At 44.9% G+C, this 20448-nt stretch overlaps 2 protein-coding genes and 1 long non-coding RNA gene across 3 annotated transcripts; all 3 read right to left on the bottom strand.

The window, feature by feature from the left end:
- Positions 1-557: 557 nt before the first annotated feature.
- Positions 558-11460, bottom strand: psmb9a (proteasome 20S subunit beta 9a). The gene is made up of 6 exons (XM_030741841.1): positions 11071-11460; positions 10876-10943; positions 10525-10656; positions 1163-1292; positions 902-1043; positions 558-788 (listed from the first exon to the last, which is right to left on the bottom strand). The coding sequence occupies exons 1-6, from the start codon at positions 11119-11121 to the stop codon at positions 661-663; spliced, it is 651 nt and encodes a 216-aa protein (XP_030597701.1). The 5' UTR covers positions 11122-11460; the 3' UTR covers positions 558-660.
- A 799-nt stretch (positions 11461-12259) lies between these two features.
- Positions 12260-14702, bottom strand: LOC115788541 (uncharacterized). The gene is made up of 2 exons (XM_030741603.1): positions 12368-14702; positions 12260-12284 (listed from the first exon to the last, which is right to left on the bottom strand). The coding sequence occupies exon 1, from the start codon at positions 14655-14657 to the stop codon at positions 12690-12692; it is 1968 nt and encodes a 655-aa protein (XP_030597463.1). The 5' UTR covers positions 14658-14702; the 3' UTR covers positions 12260-12284; positions 12368-12689.
- Positions 14703-18686: 3984 nt separating this feature from the next.
- Positions 18687-19205, bottom strand: LOC115788736 (uncharacterized). Its single transcript, XR_004020616.1, has 2 exons — positions 19172-19205; positions 18687-19073 (listed from the first exon to the last, which is right to left on the bottom strand). It is a non-coding gene; the product is annotated as an uncharacterized LOC115788736 (long non-coding RNA).
- Positions 19206-20448: the final 1243 nt, after the last annotated feature.

Here is a 20448-nt window from a genome sequence, read left to right as displayed (position 1 = left end):
ATGTGTCTCTGCGTCAACACACCTGAGTCAAAGATAGAAGTCATTAGCAGGACTCTGGAGAACTTGACTGCATACTGAGGAGGTGATTCAGCCATTTGATTCAGGCGTGTTGGATCAGGGACACATCTAAAAGCTGCAGGACACCGGACCTTGAGGTCTGGATTTGAGGATCCCTGAATTAATGACTCTTCAACAGAGAAGTTACTGACATAATCCTGAAGCAACAAGTCCTCCAATCCAAACAACAGTATCAGTTATTTCTGAGGAAAGGCTCTCCTAAAGAAGAGTAACAACTCTTTCACTTATCAGTGAAATGTTTCTCAGACTGAATACTTCAGGCAGCGGCTGTTGCTACTGTGTCTATGAGGAGTCTTCAGTGGGAGGAAGGTGTGGGTTTTTGGCTTGTGTCACCTGACACCAAGAAGTTCCTGGGTTTGAATCCAGCCTGGGGCCTTTCTGTGTGGAGCTTGCATGTTCTCCCTTTTGAACACTAACAAAATGGCTACTGTGCATATTCTATAAATGCTTTTAATAATCAAACAGAAACACAGGGGTTATTTTCTTTTATTTAATTTTGGATTTTGTTCAGTGTTTCAAAAACTGAGTCAGCTGACAGCTATGAAAAAAAGCTGAGCCAGGACTGTGAGGACAACAAAGGTGTCACTGATCAAAGAATGTAGGAAGCTGATTTCCCAGAATGACTTTCTCCTCCGTGCCGTGTTCATCAATGGTGACGATGTAGGCCACGCCCCCGCTGGAGCCATCACGGTTCATTGCCAAAGAGAGAGCTGCAAGAATAAAGGAATTAATACGAGTGGTAAGGAGGACAATAACGAAAAAAAATTTTAAGCAGTCAAATAAAATAATGTTAATAAAAACCCTGTGGAACCAAAAAACTTACTGTTGACAACAAACTGCTGTGACTCCTCTCTGCTCATGCCTCTGCGATACTCAGCATCAACAAACCCGTAAACATACGAGCTGCCAGAACCGCCAACTGCAAAAGGCTGACGTGTCAGGAGCCCTTTTAGAGTTGCAAACACCTGGAGGTCAAAGGTCACATAAGCAGCGTCACAAGCCACCCAGTGTAAGACAGCTGTAAGACATGATTGACATAAATGTTTACTTGTGATCTTTTAGCTAACTACACGTGTTTACTGACCTGCCCTCCATTTCTTCTGTCCCAGCCGGCTACAATGAGGTGTGCTGACATCTCCTCTTTGTATTTGTATGAGATGTTTCTCACCAGAGTGGCAGCTGAGCGAACCTGAGGATCCTCACCTATCTCTATGCTAACAGAAGAGACAAGATTAACTTTACAAAACTGCATCACAACATCCTCGATTCTAAAGTTGCCTTAAGGCTAAAGGCAACTCTGGTCTAAAGCAGGAAATCCCATCTGGTGGCCGGGCATTAGCCCGTGGTGCCTGGCTGGGCACACCCCAAAGAGGAAAAATGGGCCTACCCGTCTGTAGGCCCACCACCTGCAGGAGAAATCATAAGGGTTGGGTGTAATGTGTGTCAGGCGGTGGCCAAGGGCAGAGGCCCTGGCGAACCGATCCTTGGGTATCAAGACTGGCTATTGGGACAAACCAGCTAGATATAGTCAAGCTCACCTCAACATATGGCCTGGACTCTGTTCCAGTCTGGAGTTGCCCCTGGTGAGAGGTGGCGAGCTGGGGTGGGTATTCTTGTATCCCCCCAGCTTGCTGCCCATACGTCAGAGTTTTCACCAGTAGATGACAGGGTTGCAAGTCCATTAATGACTTTGTAATCGTATCATCAGATCTGCAGATGTATGTTCTGGACACTCGGGTGAAGAGAGGAGCTGAGCTGTCAACTAATCTCCACCTAGGGGTGAGTTGGATCAGGTGGCAGGGGAGGATGATGGACAGACCCGGCGTACCTAAACGTATTGTGAGGGTGTGTTGGGAACGCCTGGCAGAGGCCCCAGTCTGCGAGATCTTCAACTCCCACCTCCAGCAGACAGCACTCCTCAGCCTCCCCAGTAAGGTCTATGCCAGGGTGCTGGAAAGGAGGGTCCATCCGTTAGTCAAACCTCAGATCCAAGAGGAACAATGCGGTTTTCGTCCTGGTCGTGGACATTCGAGAGGATTTTTTTTTTTTTTAAACCTTTATTTTACCAGGTAAAATGTTTGAGAACTAGTTCTCATTTAAAGACTTGCTGAGGATAAAACCCATCCAGTCTACATGTGTTTTGTGGACTTGAAGAAGGCATTTGACCGCATCCCTTGGGGTATCCTGTGGGAGTACGGGGTGTCCTGCCCTTTGTTTCGGGCCATTCAGTCCCTGTACAACTGCAGTGAGAGCTTGGTCCGTATTGCTGGCAATAAGTCGCATTCATTTCCTGTGGGTGTTGGACTCTGCCAGGGCTGCCCTTTGTCACAGATTCTGCTCATAATTTTTATGGACAGAACTTGTAGGTGTAGCCAAGTAGTGAAAAGCTTCTGCCTTGGTGGCCTCAGAATCTCGTCTCTGCTCTTTGCGGGTGATGTGGTCCTGTTGGCTTCATCAATGGTGGCCTGCCAGGTGAGTGTGTCTGGCATGAGGCCATAGTCCTCAGCCGGAAAAGGGTCAAATGCCCAGTCCAGTTCAGGGATGGGTTGCTGCCCCAGGTGGAGGAGTTCAAGTATCTCGGAGTCTTATTCACGAATGACGAGAGAAGGGAGCAGGAGATCGACAGACGGATTGGGGCTACGTCTGCAGTGATGCGGACGCTGTACCGGTCTGTCATAGTGAAGAAGGAGCTGAGAAATTTGATTGGAAGATAAACACAACTGATTACAAATACAGAAGCTTATAATGTTCTGTGTCATCATGAACTTTGTGTTCTGACTGTACAATGAACCACACTGATGAAGACTACACAATGATAGAAATGGAGACTTCGAGGTCACCCTGCTGTTGAAATTCTCTGTTTTCCACATTCTGTTTTGTAAATGATGTAACCAAGACTGATAAGCTGTGACTATATGAAACTGTAAGCTGAATTAGAATGTGCCAGTACTTCATTGCCATCTCATGGCATGCAGTCTGACCGAGATATCTGTAAACTGTTTGAAATGGTTTTATTAAATTTAATAATTGGACTCCTTATTCCTGTTTGGTGTCATTCCTGTTCGGTAAACGAACACACAGAAACCTAAAGGCTTAAGCAGCACACACTCTTATTATTTAAATTCCTTCACTACCCTCACCTATGGTCATGAGCTTTGGGTAGTGACCGAAAGAATGAGATAGTGGATACTAGCAGCAGAAATGAGCTTCCACTGAAGGATGGCTGGCCTCAACCTTACAGACAGGATGAGGAGTGCAGCCATTCGGAAGGGGCTCCAAGTAGAGCCGCTGTTCCTCCACATACCTCCTGGGTGCCTTTTGAGTGAGATGTTCTGGGCAGACCCAGGACACACTGGAGAGATTATATCTCTCAGCTGATCTGGGTCCCCCAAAATGAGCTGATGGAGGTGGCTGAGGAGAGGGAGGTCTGGGCTTCTCCTCTTAGGCTGCAGCCCCGCGACCCGGCCTGCGGTAAACAACAAAGCTCCAAGTGCAATTATTTCATTTAAAGTAACTTATATTTTCTTTTCCTAGCATGGTGAAGGATGTAAGTGTAATGGGTGTGACCTGAGGCTAGTGCCCGCCCTTGGTGGGCGGGGCCCTCTTTTTATAAGCACAGGTGCCGATCATCATGGCGTCTGTGGCGAAATCTCGGGAGCATTGGCATACGTCGGAGCAATTTATCCCTAACGTATGCAGCGGGTCCTTTTCCTTTCGCTGGTAGTTGAAAGAAAAGTTCATTGTCCTTGTATTTAAGGAAGTGTGAATCTCACACACCAGGTGATGTTGTGGTGAGCGGCGCCATTCCGTTTTATTCCCGTTCGGGTGGATTCTCAAATCGGAGACAAGTACAGAATACTACGCTGCTGTTTTGCCTTGCCTGGTGTTGTCCTGCCAGTGTTTTCGCCCTTGTTGTTTTATGATGCTGCTGTAGACTGTGTGGATGAGCATCATGTGAATTTATGGTTTTATTTTATTTTACTTTTTCCTATCATTGGGAAATACGCAGAGGAGCGAGGGGAAATTAGTGCAAGACCCTTTCTTTTATAAGTCCTTTTTTGCTTGTTTAGCCTCCTCTTGTGCATTCGTAGCGGTGAATTAGTTTAGTGGAATTGCCCTTTTTTGCATGGAGGTTTAAGTTAACCTGTGTTTTTATTGTGTGTAGCAGGGTCTGCACTAACTGTAGAATATATTGTACCTCTCCCAGCGTAATTGTTGTTTTTTTTCCCTTTTATGACAGGACGGCTGGCGACTGAAGCAGCCGTGGGTTTTTATTACGTTTTTTTCATCTTCTTAGTGTTTTTTTTTTTTTATCTTATTGATCGGTACATGGTTTTTAATGTTTGTTGTTTAACTTGGAGTGTACCCAGAGACTTGTTTTTTTATATTGTGAATAAAGTTTTATTTGTATTTCACTGAATGCCCGCCTACGGCAGTTCCTTTTGGACTGTGTGGTAGGTTGGGCCTTCCACCTGACCTGGGCCACATAAGGGCTGCTTATTTCTCTCAGTTAATTTCTAACAGTAGACGAAATCCAAAAACTGCTATTTGACACAATCAAACAGATTGTTACACCTGCTTCTCCTGCCACAGCCATTCAGACTAATGAAGATTAAGAAAACTACTCATACATTTTCATTGGGAACGTTAATGATATCAGAGCTAACATAAATCCTTCTATCTTCTCCTGCCTTATTTCCAGCTTGGCCTTCAATCCTGGAGAACTTTTCACTGATATCATTAAAAGATCCCCTAAATGTGGTTCATAGCATGAAACCTCTTCTTGTTCAACTGATGTATTACCCACATTTCTATTTAAGGTGGTTTTCTGCACCCTTGGTCCATGTGTGTTAACAATAATTAACAGGTCACTGGTTAGTGTCTCCAGTATTTTAAACAGGGTGTTATTCATCCCCTTTTTAAAAAGCCTAATGCTGATCCTTCTCTCCCTCAGAATTTTAGACCAATTTCAAAGCTGACTTTTATATCAAAAATCTTAGAAAATGTTGTGGCCAAACAGTTAAATGTTATTTAGCTAAATATAATATACCCAATAGCCAGTTTCGATAGCCGGGGATCGGTCCGCCAGGGCCTCTGCCCTCGGCCACCGCCCGACACACACTGCACCCGACCCCTACGACACCTCCTGTGGGTGGTGGGCCTACAGGAGGGCGGGCCCATGTAACCTCTTAGGGCTGCGCCCAGCTAAGCACCACGGGCTAATGCCTGGCCACCAGACGCTCTCCCTCGAGCTCCCTCCCCAGGCCTGGCTGCAGGGTGGGGCCCCGGTAACCCTATCCCGAGCAGGGTAAACTGTTCCCTTGCTGTTACGAACATAGGAGTCTTCTGAACCGCTCTTTGTCTGGACCCTCACCCAGGACCAGTTTGCCATGGGAGACCCTACCAGGGGGACAAGCCCCCAGACAACATAGCTCCTGGGATCACTGGGACACACAAACCCCTCCACCACGATAAGGTGGCTTGGTCCGTATAGCCGGTAATAAGTCGGATTCGTTTCCTGTGGGTGTTGTACTCTGTCAGGGCTGCCCTTTGTCACCGATTCTGTTCATAATTTTTATGGACAGAATTTCTAGGCGTAGCCAGGTGGCGGAAGGCTTCTTCCTTGGTGGCCTCAGAGTCTCATCTCTGCTTTTTGCGGATGATGCGGTTCTGTTGGCTTCATCAGGGGGGGGGCCTCCAGCTCGCAGTGGAACGGTTCGCAGCCGAGTGTGAAATGGCCGGAATCAGCACCTCTAAGTCTGAGGCCATGGTCCTCAGCCGGAAAAGGGTGGAGTGCCATCTCCGGCTCAGAAAAGAGTTCTTGCCCCATGTGGAGGAGTTTAAGTATCTCAGGGTCTTGTTCACGAGTGACGGGAGAAGGGAGCGGGAGATCGACAGACGGATCGGGGCTGCTTCTGCAGTGATGCGGACGCTGCACCGGTCTGTCGTGGTGAAGAGGGAGCTTAGTGTAAAAGCGAAGCTCTCAATTTAACGGTCGATCTACGTTCCTACCCTCACCTATGGTCACGAGCGTTGGGTAGTGACCAAAAGAATAAGATCGCGAATACAAGCGGCAGAAATGAGTTTCCTTCGAAGGGTGGCTGGCCTCTCCCTTAGAGATAAGGTGAGGAGTGCGGCCATCTGGGAGGGGCTCAGAGTAGAGCCGCTGCTCCTCCACATCAAGAGGAGCCAGTTGAGGTGGCTCGGGCATCTGATTAGGATGCCTCCTGGCCGCCTCTTGGGTGAGGTGTTCCGGGCATGTCCCACTGGGAAGAGGCCCCGTGGTAGACCCAGGACACGCTGGAGAGATTGTATCTCTTGGCTGGCCTGGGAAAGCCTTGGGGTCCCTCCGGATGAGCTGGAGGAGGTGGCTGGGGAGAGGGAAGCCTGGGCTTCTCTGCTTAGGCTCCTGCCCCGCGACCCGGCCCCGGATAAGCGGAAGAGAATGGATGGATGGATGGATATAATATACTCGATAAGTTTTAGTCTGGGTTTCATCACCTGCACTCTACTGGAACTAGGGGTGTGCGATATATATCATCTACGATAATGTCTTAATTGCCGTGTTAACGACGTGCGAGTGACGTTATTAAGTATGCTAATGACTGGGGGAAAAAACAACAATCAAAACACCTCGGCTCCATGTGTTCACTATTTCATGCTTTTGTATAGGCTGCTGCGTGTGCACATTGAGAGTGCCCATACTGTGTGCTAGCATAGCTGCCTAAACAACACACCTAAAGCTAGAAATGAGTGAACACACTGCACCAGGGAAGAAATTCAGACATCGCCAGCCTCGCAGTCTACCGCCTTAGATTTAACTCCTAGGTGAGGAGGTGGTTTGGATTTGAAAAGACAGACATTGATCAAAAGACGGCAGTTTGCAGACTTTGTAAGAAAGCGGATAGCTCAACAGCTAACCTGTTCCATCAATGAGTATGAGAAATATAAAGAGTTTTTTTTTGCTATAACAGCCTCTTTTTAATTTTTTTCCATTCTGTTAAGTCTTCCGTATTGAGCGATTGCTTTTGAAAAACTTGCAGAAGTTAATGTGTCAAAAACACTGATTTAGTCTTATATTTTACCAGCTTGCACTTCTTTTAGGAACACATTTTTAATAAAGCAAAACATCATTTATTATTGTTAGACAAAATTATACAAAAAATATTGAGATATTATTTTTAATCAATATCGCACATCCCTAAATGGAACTGCTATTCTTAGAGTGTATAACGATATTTTAATGAAAAGCGATGCAGGTGAATACTCTGTTCTCATACTCCCGGACTTAACAGCAGCATTTGACACAGTCGATCATAACATTTTATTTGACAGGTTAAGGACATGGGTGGGCATCTCTGGGTCAGCCTGAGATTGGATTTGCATCAGTCTCGGTAAATCATCTTTGGATCGCCTGCAGATGGTTCAAAATGCTGCTGGGTGGCTACTTAATGGATCCCCTAAGTGGTCTCATGTGACACCTATCTTGTCATCTCTGCACTGGCTCCCCATAAAGTTCAGATTCCAGTTTGAGCTCTTACACCCATATATAACACACGCTGAGGTCTTCTGACCAAAATCTGCTGGTGGTTCCTCGCTCTAGACCAGGCATCCCCAAATGGCGGACCTCGGTCCGAACCTGTACCGAGTGACGGTTCTGGCCGGACCCATGCCCAATATTCAATTCAATTCAATTTTATTTATATAGCGCCAAATCACAACAAACTGTCGCCTCAAGGCGCTTTGTATTGTGGGTAAAGACCCTACAATAATACAGACAAAACCCAACAGTCAAAACGACCCCCTATGAGCAGCACTTGGTGACAGTGGAAAGGAAAAACTCCCTTTTAACAGGAAGAAACCTCCAGCAGAACCAGGCTCAGGGAGGGGGGGTCATCTGCCGCGACCGGTTGGGCTGAGGGGAGGGAAAGACATGCTGTGGAAGAGAGCCAGAGATTAATATCAATTAATGATTAAATGCAGAGTGGAGTATAAACAAAGTAAATAAGGTGAATGAAAAGAAACAGTGCATTATGTGAACCCCCCAGCAGCCTAGGCCTATAGCAGCATAATTAAGGGATGGTTCAGGGTCACCTGATCCAGCCCTAACTATAAGCTTGATCATAAAGGAAAGTTTTAAGCCTAATCTTAAAAATAGAGAGGGTGTCTGTCTCCCGAATCCAAGCTGGAAGCTGGTTCCACAGAAGAGGCGCCTGAAAGCTGAAGGCTCTGCCTCCCATTCTACTCTTAAGTATCCTAGGAACCACAAGTAAGCCAGCAGTCTGAGAGCGAAGTGCTCTGTTGGGGTGATATGGGACTATGAGGTCTTTGAGATAAGATGGGGCCTGATTATTCAAGACCTTGTATGTGAGGAGAAGGATTTTAAATTCTATTCTAGATTTAATATTGCACAAATGCAAAAAAGTGGTCCTACATATTTGTTTAATATGTGCATTGAAGGACATATCCTGGTCAAAAATGACTCCAAGATTTCTCACAGTGTTACTGGAGGCCAAAGTAATGCCATCCAGAGTAAGTATCTGGTTAGACACCATGTTTCTAAGATTTGTGGGGCCGAGAACAAGAATTTCAGTTTTATCTGAATTTAGAAGCAGGAAATTAGAGGTCATCCAGGCCTTAATATCTTTAAGACATTCCTGCAGTTTAACTAATTGATGTGTGTCATCTGGCTTCATTGATAGGTAAAGCTGAGTATCATCTGCATAACAATGTAAATTGATGCAGTGCTTTCTAATAATACTGCCTAAGGGAAGCATGTATAATGTAAATAAAATTGGTCCTAGCACAGAACCCTGTGGAACTCCATAATTAACCTTACTGTCTGAAGAAGACTCCCCATTTACATGAACAAATTGGAGTCTATGAGATAAATATGATTCAAACCACTGCAGTGCAGTACCTTTAATACCTATAGCAAGCTCTAATCTCTGTAATAAAATGTTATGGTCAACAGTATCAAAGCTGCACTGAGGTCCAACAGGACAAGAACTGAGATGAGTCCACTGTCAGAGGCTGTAAGAAGATCATTGGTAACCTTCACTAATGCTGTTTCTGTACTGTGATGAATTCTGAAACCTGACTGAAACTCTTCAAATAAACCGTTCCTCTGCAGATGATCAGTGAGCTGTTTTACAACTACTCTTTCAAGAATCTTTGAGAGAAAAGGAAGGTTGGAGATTGGCCTATAATTAGCTAAGACAGCTGGGTCACTGATGGCTTTTTAAGTAGAGGTTTAATTACAGCCACCTTGAAGGTCTGTGGTACACAGCCAACTAATAAAGACTGATTGATCATTTTTAGGATTGAAGCATCAATAATTGGAAAGACTTCTTTGAACAGTCTAGTAGGAATGGGATCTAATAAACATGTTGCTGGTTTGGAGGAAGTAACTATTGAAGTTAACTCTGAAAGATCAACTGGAGCCAAAGAGTCTAAACAAATACCAGCAGTGCTGAAAGCAGCCGAACATGAAGAATAATCTTTGAGATGGTTATGAATAATTTTTTCTCTAATGTCTAAAATTTTATTTGTAAAGAAATCCATGAAGTCACTACTAGTTAACGTGAAAGGAATACTCGGCTCTACAGAGCTCTGACTCTTTGTCAGCCTGGCTACAGTGCTGAAAACAAACCTGGGGTTGTTCTTATTTTCTTCAATTAATGATGAATAGTAAGATGTCCTAGCTTTACGGAGGGCTTTTTTATAGAGCAACAAACTCTTTTTCCAGGCTAAATGAGCATCTTCTAATTTAGTGAGACGCCATTCCCTCTCAAGTATTTTCTGTGCAAGGAGTCACATGACCCCTGAATCGCCTCTTTTGGATTGGCTAGATGCTGCCAACACCATCCTTTCATGTTAACCTGCAGGACAAACCAGTAATTAACTATGTTAACCAATTAATTTACGTTGATAACCATTGTTTATCCTGATTGCCAGTGTTAGGATAAGTGACTCCAGATAACCAAAAGTTTCCCCTGAACTCTCTTCGTAGTGCAGGTCCCTGGTTTCCAAAGATCAGTACTGGTATTGGCAATACTGGCCCTGTATTTACTTGGTATTGGATCAATACCAGAATTTGCAGTATCGCACACCACTACTGTTCTTGTTAGGTTCTTCTTCGTTGGTATTGTTGTTATTGGCAGACAATGGAGGCAATACTGCCCCCATATCTTCCGGTAGTAAAGTGCAGCTACAAAATCACTCAGGTTTTAGAATATGACCCGTCGACTAATGCCGTAGCATTCAGTTTAGATATGAACTCCTTATTGGCACATTAGACTGTATTTGAGCTCTTTCTGTATTTTCAGTTCAATTGGCTGCTGTAACAGTAATATATCATCTTTTAGAATAAACAAAATATTTATCTAACACATCTAGTGGTAATTCATTGTCCATCGTCCTTCAGTTACTACTTGCTGTGTTTACCTGTGCACATCCAGCTGGTAGTTGACGATCTCAGCGATGGTCTGAGCATCTGCTGCAGATCCTGACAGAGCGCAGTAGATCTTCTCATGGAGGGGAGACAGTTTGTTCATCACCCTGTTCACCACAGAGGCCCTGCGTGGAGGATGGAGGGAGAGAGTGACTGTAACTGTGTTTGTGAGAGACTGAAACAAAGACAAGGAGCGACTTCAGAAGACCCGAAACAATCATTTATGTTATAATAACAAGTAACAACCAACGTTTGGATTTATGTTTGATAGGGTGTAGTAATGATGGGATTGTGGAGAAAATGCAAACGTGCGCGTGCGCGCAGGCACAAACTCAGAAACGTACCCAGCAGACACGCGGGAGTCGGACCCGAGCACGACCCCACCATCAAACTCGATGGCGATGATGGTCGTCTGTGAACAAGGAGAAAGTAAAGTTCAGAGTGAATCCCGCTGATCCTGAGTCAGTGATTTAGCTGCGAGCTCAGAAAGTCTGCAGGACTGTAAGAGCTCAGAAACATGAAATCAGATTCATACTCACTCCTGTTTTCACTTCCTCGGACAGCCACTCCGGTCCCGTTTCTCCCAGCATGGTGAAGCTGTGATGCAGAGACTCCGGTAACACTCGCGGACAGCTGGAAACTAACCCGAGACCTTCCGCCGAGCAGCTCCGGTTTTATTTGGTTTTTAAGGTTTTTACAAACCTCCAGTGAAGCTCTGTCTGTCTCCTCCGATCAGATCAGCTCTGTAATCAAGTTTTAGACGGACGCCATTTTTTCATGAATGAGGTCGAAACTGAAAGTTAAATTATTCTCTGCAGCGTCACAGCCTGTAATTCAATCAGCGGAGCTTCACTGAACAATGTTAGGCTGCAGCTGCAGCGCTCTGTCAGTCTATATTGGGCTGATGGTGCAACAATCTAACAGGGTTAGGACAGAAAATGATGTGGGACAAGAATAACAAGGTGTATAAACAGGTGACAAAATAAAGCAGAATATAATTCACAAAGCAGACACGCCTCCGTGCAGGTGATGCACCTTATACAGTTAAACAGGTAAGGCCTGATGATGCTGTATAACGGCAGACTGACTCTGAGGGTCATGTTGATGACTTGGTTGAGACACAGATGGCAGAGCTAAAGGTGGATGCTGTTTAACAGTGACTAAGGTGACATCAGCATTTCAATCTATTGGAAAGACAAAAGGTTTGAAAGCAAAGAAATATGGGAAATCCTCAGAGGACTGATAATGTAACTGCAGGACTCGGGTTAGGGTCCACTGATGTTCCATATGAGCATCTTATTTTATAGTAGGTCTGCGGAGATATGGGGGAAAAGGTGGAAGGAGCCACCATATTTTCAATAAAGAGACGAATGAATGTGTGTTGTACACCGAGGGAGTCATACAGGATCTACCCCCCCGCTGACCACCTTTATCCTGTGATGGAATGGGATTGGTCTCTTCCAGTGTGACGACACTCCCATCCACAGGACCCAAGGGGACACTGGATGTGTAGCTGCCCCTGGGTCAATAAACGGGAGTCTCGACAGGTGCTTCAACTCTTTATTTCCACTTCATTGTGCACCGTGAAAACTTAAAAACAGATACAAAAAAAAACAATTTATTTACAATACATCATCAACAGGAAACTTACAATTATCACAACAACTAAATCACAAAAGGCAAATGTACCTCGTTCCGTCACCGAGGGGTGCTATATTACGGATCAGCTATAAGGCTGCCCGTCACCTTAAGACTAATAATAAACAATAAAAATCCTTAAATACGATCCATACAATTCAGAAGAAACGAAGATAAAAATTCAAACCGACAACTCACCAAGCAAACATCCAACAAGGAAAAAGAAGCCACGGGGAAACCGGACACCACGCCACACCAAACAAACGAAAATGAGGCAACGCATGCCAACAGAAAGCAGGTGAGGGCCATAAAACCTAATTCCCTTTTGCTGGTCCTTCACCTCCTCTCCACCACACACACCGCCTCCTGTGGCCACTCCAAGACAATTCGGTGTCAATTACACTCCCCCCAATCATACCACGATAAATTCATAATCAATCGAATTATACATGATTCACAAACAGTTAAAACTCTGACACCGAACTGTCTCACAACTAAAATAAGGAATCAAATTTTCCAATCATTCATTTCCAAGCAACAACACTAACTTCTGGATGGGTCTCTCAAGGATGACGGTCCTAAAAGGGGGGTCCGATTTCCCATGCAGCCTCCGATCTGTGACTTGAACCCTAACCCTACGAACCAACTTATCAGTTCCTTGAATGGTCTCCACCACTCGCCCCAACTGCCACTGATTCCTCGGAAGTGTATCCTCAATGACGATGACAATGTCGTTTGTTTTAAGGTTGCGCCGAGGCTTATGCCATTTCTGACGCAGGGAAATATTCAATAAATATTCCCTCTTCCAGCGTCCCCAAAACTGCTCAGTCAAGTATTGCACTCGTCGCCATCGTTTCGTTGCATATACATCCTCTCTTACAAATTTCCCAGCAGGAGGAAGGGCAATCTGAGACTTCATCAAAATAAGATGATTAGGTGTCAAAGGTTCCAATGATCTGGGATCATTGATACCGTCCACATTCAAGGGGCGGCTATTCACTATAGCCATAGCCTCATAAAAGAGTGTTCGAAGTGAGAAATCATCGAGCCTACCTGGACAGACACAAAGCGTGGCATTCAAAACATTCCGCACGGTTCGAATTTGCCGCTCCCAAACGCCACCCGCATGACTCGCCGCTGGCGCACTAAAAATGAATTCACACTGTTTATTTGCCAGATAAGCCTCCAATTTCTTGGGATCACACTGTTTCAAAGCCTTCTTAAACTCGTTCCTAGCCCCCACAAAATTTGTGCCATGATCACAATAAAGCTGACGTACAGCCCCCCTGAGGCTGATAAAACATCTTAAAGCGTTTATAAACGCATCCGTTGACAAATCTTCCAACGTCTCAATGTGAATAGCCCTTGAGGAAAGACAAGTAAAAATCAATCCGTACCTCTTGTGTTCCGTGCGTGCCCTTTTAATAATAAAGGGACCAAACACGTCCATCCCACAATATGTGAATGGTGCTGAGGCCTCCACCCGTGCCTCCGGGAGCTCAGCCATCTGCTGCTCCTCTGCCGGACGTCGAAGCTTCCTACAAGTCACACAATGATGTATCAACCTAGCAGTGGATTTACTCCCACCAATGACCCAAAACCCATTTGCTCGAAGTTCCATTTGAGTCTGGCTTCGACCTTGGTGACAAATCCTCTCATGAAAATGAAGAAGCACAAGCTCGGTAATGTGTGAACTCTTAGGAAGAATAATTGGGTGTTTCAACCCTTGACTGAGAGATGACTGCCTCAACCTCCCACCAACCCTAAGAATTCCCTTATCCAAAATAGGATTGAAACGAAAAAGGGGACTGGAGTGGGGAAGACTATCCCCCTTCTCCAACGTTCTTCTCTCTTCGGAGAAGGCTTGTTGCTGGACAAGTCTAACTACCACTTCCGTCGCGCTCTCAATTTCCTCTACCGTAATGTGATCACTATCATGCCTTTGTCTGGATGTCATCCTCCTGATTCTCGCCACCACCTTAAGGAGCCGTATCCAAGAGGAAAATCGGCTCAACCTATCAAGCATATCATCGCAATCGCTTGTAATCGCCACATTCACTTGTGCTGCCCTCACTTCTGGATCATGCACCAACAGCACAGCGGAAGGAGGGGATGTTAACTTCAGCTCATGCTGCCACAAAAAACTTGGTCCCATCATCCAGTTAGTTGATAAAAGGCCAGAAGCATTTAAACCCCTGGAGGCATGATCAGCTGGATTTTCAGATGTATCAACAAAATGCCACTGGCTACAGTTTGTTTCTCCCTTTATTACTTGGAGTCTATTTGCCACAAATACATGAAACCTTCTCACGTCATTATTAATATAGGCCAATACCACTTGGGAATCTGTCCAAAAAAATTCCTCATTGATTTTCATTTCCAGTTCAACCCTCAACATGGCACTCATTCTGGCGGAAACCACAGCAGCAGAAAGCTCCATTCTAGGTATACTCAGGAGCTTCGTGGGTGCTACTCTTGCTTTAGCCATCACTAGGCTACAGTAAACCTCTCTGTCGTTATTAATGTACCTCACATATGAACATGCGCCATAACCGACGCTACTGGCGTCTGAAAAATGATGCAACTCTATCCGAACAATAGATTTAAAATCTGGCGGATGATAACATCTGGGTATTATAATTTCTTGCAATTTGGGCAAGTCCCCTTTCCACTCCTCCCATCGAGAGCCTAAATCCTCAGGAAGAGGCTCATCCCATCCAGCACCCTGTCGACACAAATCCTGCAGAATACGCTTTCCGCATAAGGTAACGGGGGAAATAAACCCGAGCGGATCGTATATAGAGGCGATAACTGAGAGAATGCCACGACGACTAGAAGGCTGATTCTTAAGGTTTACATCAAAACTAAAACTATCTTGTTCTATTGACCACTGGATGCCCAAAGCACGTCCTATTAACGGCTCATCTAAACCAAGATGCAAGCTTCCAGCCTTCGTCGCTCTCTCAGAAGCGTCAACACAATCCAGTACCTCCAATCTGTTTGAGTTAAATTTATGCAGACGTAGGCCCCCTTTCTTACATAACTCCCGTGCTTCTATAATCAAATCCTCTGCATCCTTAACAGAAGGAACACTAGTTAGGCCGTCATCTACATAAAAATTCTTCTCAATGAAAGCCGATGCCAAAGGATAATCCACCTTATGTTTCTGGGCCAGATACTTGAGGCCAAAATTAGCGCACCCAGGGGATGAAGTAGCGCCAAAGGGGTGAACTGTCATCCGATATTCTTGCGGTTCCGCTTCCAGATCTGCACCACCCCACCACAGGAACCTCAAATAGTTCCGCGCTGCCGGGGGAACAAAGAATTGATGAAACATCCTTTCGATGTCGCATACCACAGCTACATTTTCTTTCCGAAAGCGACAAAGGACTCCTATCAAAGAGTTAATCAAGTCAGGACCAGTCAATAGAACATCATTTAATGAAACTCCCCGAAACCTTGCTGAGCAATCAAAAACCACCCTCAACTTCTCCAGATTCTGCGAGTGGTATACACCATGATGCGGTATATACCACACTACTTCTCCCTCACATAGTGGGGGGGCTAACTCTGCATTACCCCTTTTGAGGATTTCCTCCATAAAGGTCTGATAATGATCATAATACTGCTGATTAGCCCTTAGTTTCCTCTTCAAATGCTGTAAACGAGCAATAGCTACGCCCTTATTATTTGGCAATATGGGGGGTATATTACTCTTAAAGGGCAGGGGGAGCTCATAATGTCCATCCTCTCTTTGCCATATATTATCACGGAGAAGTTGTATAAAAAGCATATCCTCCTGAGAAACGCACTGATCTTTATAGGACTTCTCATTAAAGTCCGACTCAAGAACCTTAAGAATATCACTACCGGGTGGTGCGAACACCTCTCTTGCCGTAACTCGATGCACAAAGCTCTGATTTCCTTGCCGATAAAAAAGTGGGTTGGAGGACCCGGTTATACTCCATCCGAGTACCGTTCTTTGCGCGAAGGGTTCGTTCTCACCCCCTCTAACAACCTCCAACGGTACCAATGCTGACGTACAATCATAACCCACAAGCAATCCAACTTCACATTCTTGCAATGGCAACAGCTTACCAGCCAAATGCTTCAAATGAGGCCACTGCAGAGCGGTACTATCAGTTGGAATATGAGATCTATCCACCGGAATAAAATCCCTCGAATAAACCTTAGGCAATTTAGTATAGGCTTCGGAATGAACTCCTCTAATTTGCAAACCATGTGAAATCCCACTTTTAATCACGGTGTCAACAGCTGTCATTGTGCTCAGTTTTAATTGTACTGGTTGCATATTTACATGTAACTTGCTAACTAAATCCTCCAAGATAAAGGTTGTATCACTCTGTGGGTCAAGTAAGGCATAAGTGAGCACCTCCCTACGTGGTTCTTCCACCGATGACAGGAACACTGGCACGATATTAGATGTGGAAGGAAGGCCCTTAGTCACAGCATGAGACGATACACTACGTACCTCCTGACCGGCGTCATCCACCCCCGGAGAGAGGTGTGGCTCCAGTGCTGTGGCAGACGAATTGTCACTCTCGCTATGCAAACAGGTTGGATGACGCCGTCCACAAGTAGCACACGTGTGCCGCCTCCTGCAATTCCTCATAACGTGCCCCCCCCACAAACAACCAAAACAGAGTCGGTTCTCTCGAATAAAGGTTCTCTTATCATCAATTGTTTTCTCTGCGAAGATGGGACATCTTGCTACACCGTGCGTTTCATTTTCACAAACCAAACAAGATATTCTTGATTTAGAACCATTTGTTACATTTGTTTCAAAAGGGGGGGCATCACTTTGAGAGCTCGTATTAAAGGTACTGACTCGCTTTGACTTATCTTCCGCTGCCTTAGAGTTCAATAAGAAAGGGGAAACAATAGGATTGCATACAATACGGACCTCCTTTTGCAGGAAATCCACAAAATGCAAAAAGCCTGGATAATTACCGGATGCATCTAACTCATCAACAACAAACCTACCCCATTTACGTACAATCCACTCCGGTAACTTCTTAAGCAATTTATGATTTTCCTCACAATCGTTCAAAATGTCCAATCCCTTGACATAAGGCATAGCCTCAGCACACCCCTTTAAAAAATCCACAAAATCTCTAAGGGCCAAGGGATCATTTTCACTGATCCTAGGCCATTTCATAAGCCTTTCTCGGAGAGCTCTCTGGACGATAGATGGATTTCCATATCTCTCCTCTAACAATGTCCAAGCACTGTGATAGGCATCCTCAGAATTTCTATAAAAAAATCCCTCCACAGCCTTGCGTGCCTCCCCTACAAGGTAATGTTTCAAATATAACATTTTTTCACAGACTGGGAGGGGTTTCTTACCAATAAGAGTCATAAAGGAGATCTTCCAGTCAATAAATTTCAAGGGGTCCCCGGAAAAGGTTGCCAAGTCGGGGGGAGACAGGTGACACATGCTCAAGGAACCCGCAATGGCTTGAGCTAAGTCAGCTGTCTCCTGATTTTTAACTCCGATTAATGTCTGTTGAGATTGAAGCGGTACAACCCCTGAATTTGATGGATCCCCGATATCCTTCCCTTGGTGACTAGACCGGATATCTCCTTGATCACCCTTTTCTCCCTGATTCCTCAAACCGTCTTCTAAATCCCTATAAGCCCTCAAACGCGCCACTGCCACCTCCACATCATTTTCTGCTTCTATTTGTTTTAACCGCAGCTTCTCCTCCTCTTGTTTGAAACGCATTTCAACTTCCTTCTGTTTAATTTCAGCCAGCATCTTCGCTTCTTCTAATTTCCATTCATTCTCCAATTTGCACATTTTCATTTGTTGAGCTTGAATTTTTCTCACCGCCTTTGCCTGTTCCACCTTAACAGCGAACTCTGCCTCAGCCTCTGCTAATTTACTTGAAACCACTGAATGGGAGGAAGGAGGACAAGCTACCGACATTTCAGAAATCACAGTCTCTGTATCTGTACCTCCAAAAATGGACCCATACTCCCCTTTATTTAGGGTCATCCTCACTCGTTCTTTCTCCAATTCATCATTAAAAACTTCTTCAATAGTTTCCTTTCTTTTAACTACAAGTTCGCCGATTTCGGCGGTGAGAGAAACAAGCATCCATTTTCTTAATAATGTCTGGTGTGGCAGTGCAGTTACGCCTGATGGGCTCATAGGACTGACATACTAAATCATAATTAGTTTTTAAATTCTGCTGGATTACATTAAGGTCATTCACTGTACAAAATCGCTTCAATTTCGTCCTGGAATCTCGAGCTGTTTGTTTCCACACATCATATTCCTTCATAAAAGACCTTTCATGTTGTTCGGCTCTCTCTCTACGCAGCTCCTGACCCTTCTCGGTCAAAACTCTTTGACGGGAGCTGGACCTGCTTGGTTGGTCGGCAGTATTATCTAAAACTTGATTTTTAATGGACATTTTACCTCATTTACCCTTTAGTTTACAATTTCCAAATTCACCAAACAATACTAAAATTCGACATTAAACCACAACAATAAACTACAAATATTTTAATCAATATAACTTTACCCTTCAACCCCAAAAAGGAGAAAAGGAATACATTATAAAACACATTCAAACCCTAAACATTAAGCACTTAATCATAGGCTTTATCACCAGTCTCTTATGTATCGCTACCCAGTTCGCTTGAACTAGAAGCGTAACAAATACCGTCCATTGGCTGAGCTCGCCGGTGCGCGAAAGGGGCGTACACTGGGCCGGACCGCCGTTATCAAATACTTGTGCAATAACGTTGATTTTCTTAGCTGAAGCCTTACTCTTCCGATGGTCGAGTTTTCACTGTAGCTGCCCCTGGGTCAATAAACGGGAGTCTCGACAGGTGCTTCAACTCTTTATTTCCACTTCATTGTGCACCGTGAAAACTTAAAAACAGATACAAAAAAAACAATTTATTTACAATACATCATCAACAGGAAACTTACAATTATCACAACAACTAAATCACAAAAGGCAAACGTACCTCGTTCCGTCACCGAGGGGTGCTATATTACGGATCATCTATAAGATCTATGAGATCTGGGAAAGGGGAGCCTGCGTGTCCGAGTGGAACAGACCCGGTTGGATACGTCATCGACTCTTGGAGCTCGTGGAGACCTGTGTGCTTCTCGGCCCTAGAGGTGGAAGACGTGGAAGACGCTTACATATTTGGCTATCTGGTAGCGGTATCTTTTCTGTTTGGGCTTGGAGGATACCTGATTTACCGTGAAATCAAGAAAACCTGGACGGCAGTTCGACATCTGCAGAGGCTGCCGGCCCAGGTGGATGGGCTGACCAGAATGGTACAGACTCAGACTCAAAGCCTGATGAACCTGAGCCGTAGACTTGGGGAGTAGCAGGTGAGAGGGGTTCGATCTGGAGATAAGGTACGGTTCTGCTCAGTGAGGACGGTAACTAATGAATTTGGATTATTGGATTTATTGAATGGTTTCCCAGTGAGACTGAAGGCTGTTGAAAAAACAAGCAGCCTGTTCCAAAACAACACCTGCATTATCAGAATTCGGCTCCCTAGCCGGCCTTGGCTGGCAATCATATCTCTCCAGAACTATGTGTGAAGGCCGCTATCCCCCTCAGCCCTCTCTGTGATTTGTGAAGCTGGATCTGGTGTACCAAGGCTGCTGATGAACTTCCATCACTATCAGCAAACTGTTTGCCTGGGAGCTGGCATCTGGGCTCCACAATGCCCCCACCCTCTCGTCTCCGTCTGCGTCCCCTCCTGACCCTGACCCTACCCACCATACTGCTATCCCGGCTTTATATGTGCAATATGCTTTTTGCTGAGGTGTTTTTTGGAACCTCGTAAGGTGTTCTTTATGAACACAGTATGAGATGATTTTTTTGAACCTAACTATCCCAATGTATCTCTTTCTGTCTCTCTGCTAAAGGTAGCGCCGTTGTGAAACGGTTGCATGACCTCAGACATCTGTCCTCCCCTGTCTGTGTTATGTTTTTGTTTTGGATGGATGTTCTGTTAACTGCAATTTCCCCATTTGTGGGACTAATAAAGGCATTCTTGATTCTTGATTCTTGATTCTTGATTCTTAAGGCTGCCCGTCACCTTAAGACTAATAATAAACAATAAAAATCCTTAAATACGATCCATACAATTCAGAAGAAACGAAGATAAAAATTCAAACCGACAACTCACCAAGCAAACATCCAACAAGGAAAAAGAAGCCACGGGGAAACCGGACACCACGCCACACCAAACAAACGAAAATGAGGCAACGCATGCCAACA

This window comes from Archocentrus centrarchus, chromosome 11, assembly GCF_007364275.1.
Source record: "Archocentrus centrarchus isolate MPI-CPG fArcCen1 chromosome 11, fArcCen1, whole genome shotgun sequence".
Taxonomy (NCBI): Eukaryota; Metazoa; Chordata; class Actinopteri; order Cichliformes; family Cichlidae; genus Archocentrus; species Archocentrus centrarchus.
Note: the sequence above shows the minus strand (reverse complement) of the source record. Positions and strands in the feature narration are given on the sequence as shown.

Coding starts and splice junctions, on each gene's coding strand:
- psmb9a (XM_030741841.1), bottom strand. CDS start 11,121: ATGCTGGGAGAAACGGGACCGGAGTGGCTGTCCGAGGAAGTGAAAACA. Junction 10,944..11,070: donor CCGAGGAAGTGAAAACAGGA/GTGAGTATGAAT, acceptor CCTTGTTCACAG/ACGACCATCATCGCCATCGA. Junction 1,044..1,162: donor ACAGAAGAAATGGAGGGCAG/GTCAGTAAACAC, acceptor TTTGACCTCCAG/GTGTTTGCAACTCTAAAAGG.
- LOC115788541 (XM_030741603.1), bottom strand. CDS start 14,657: ATGGCTAAAGCAAGAGTAGCACCCACGAAGCTCCTGAGTATACCTAGA.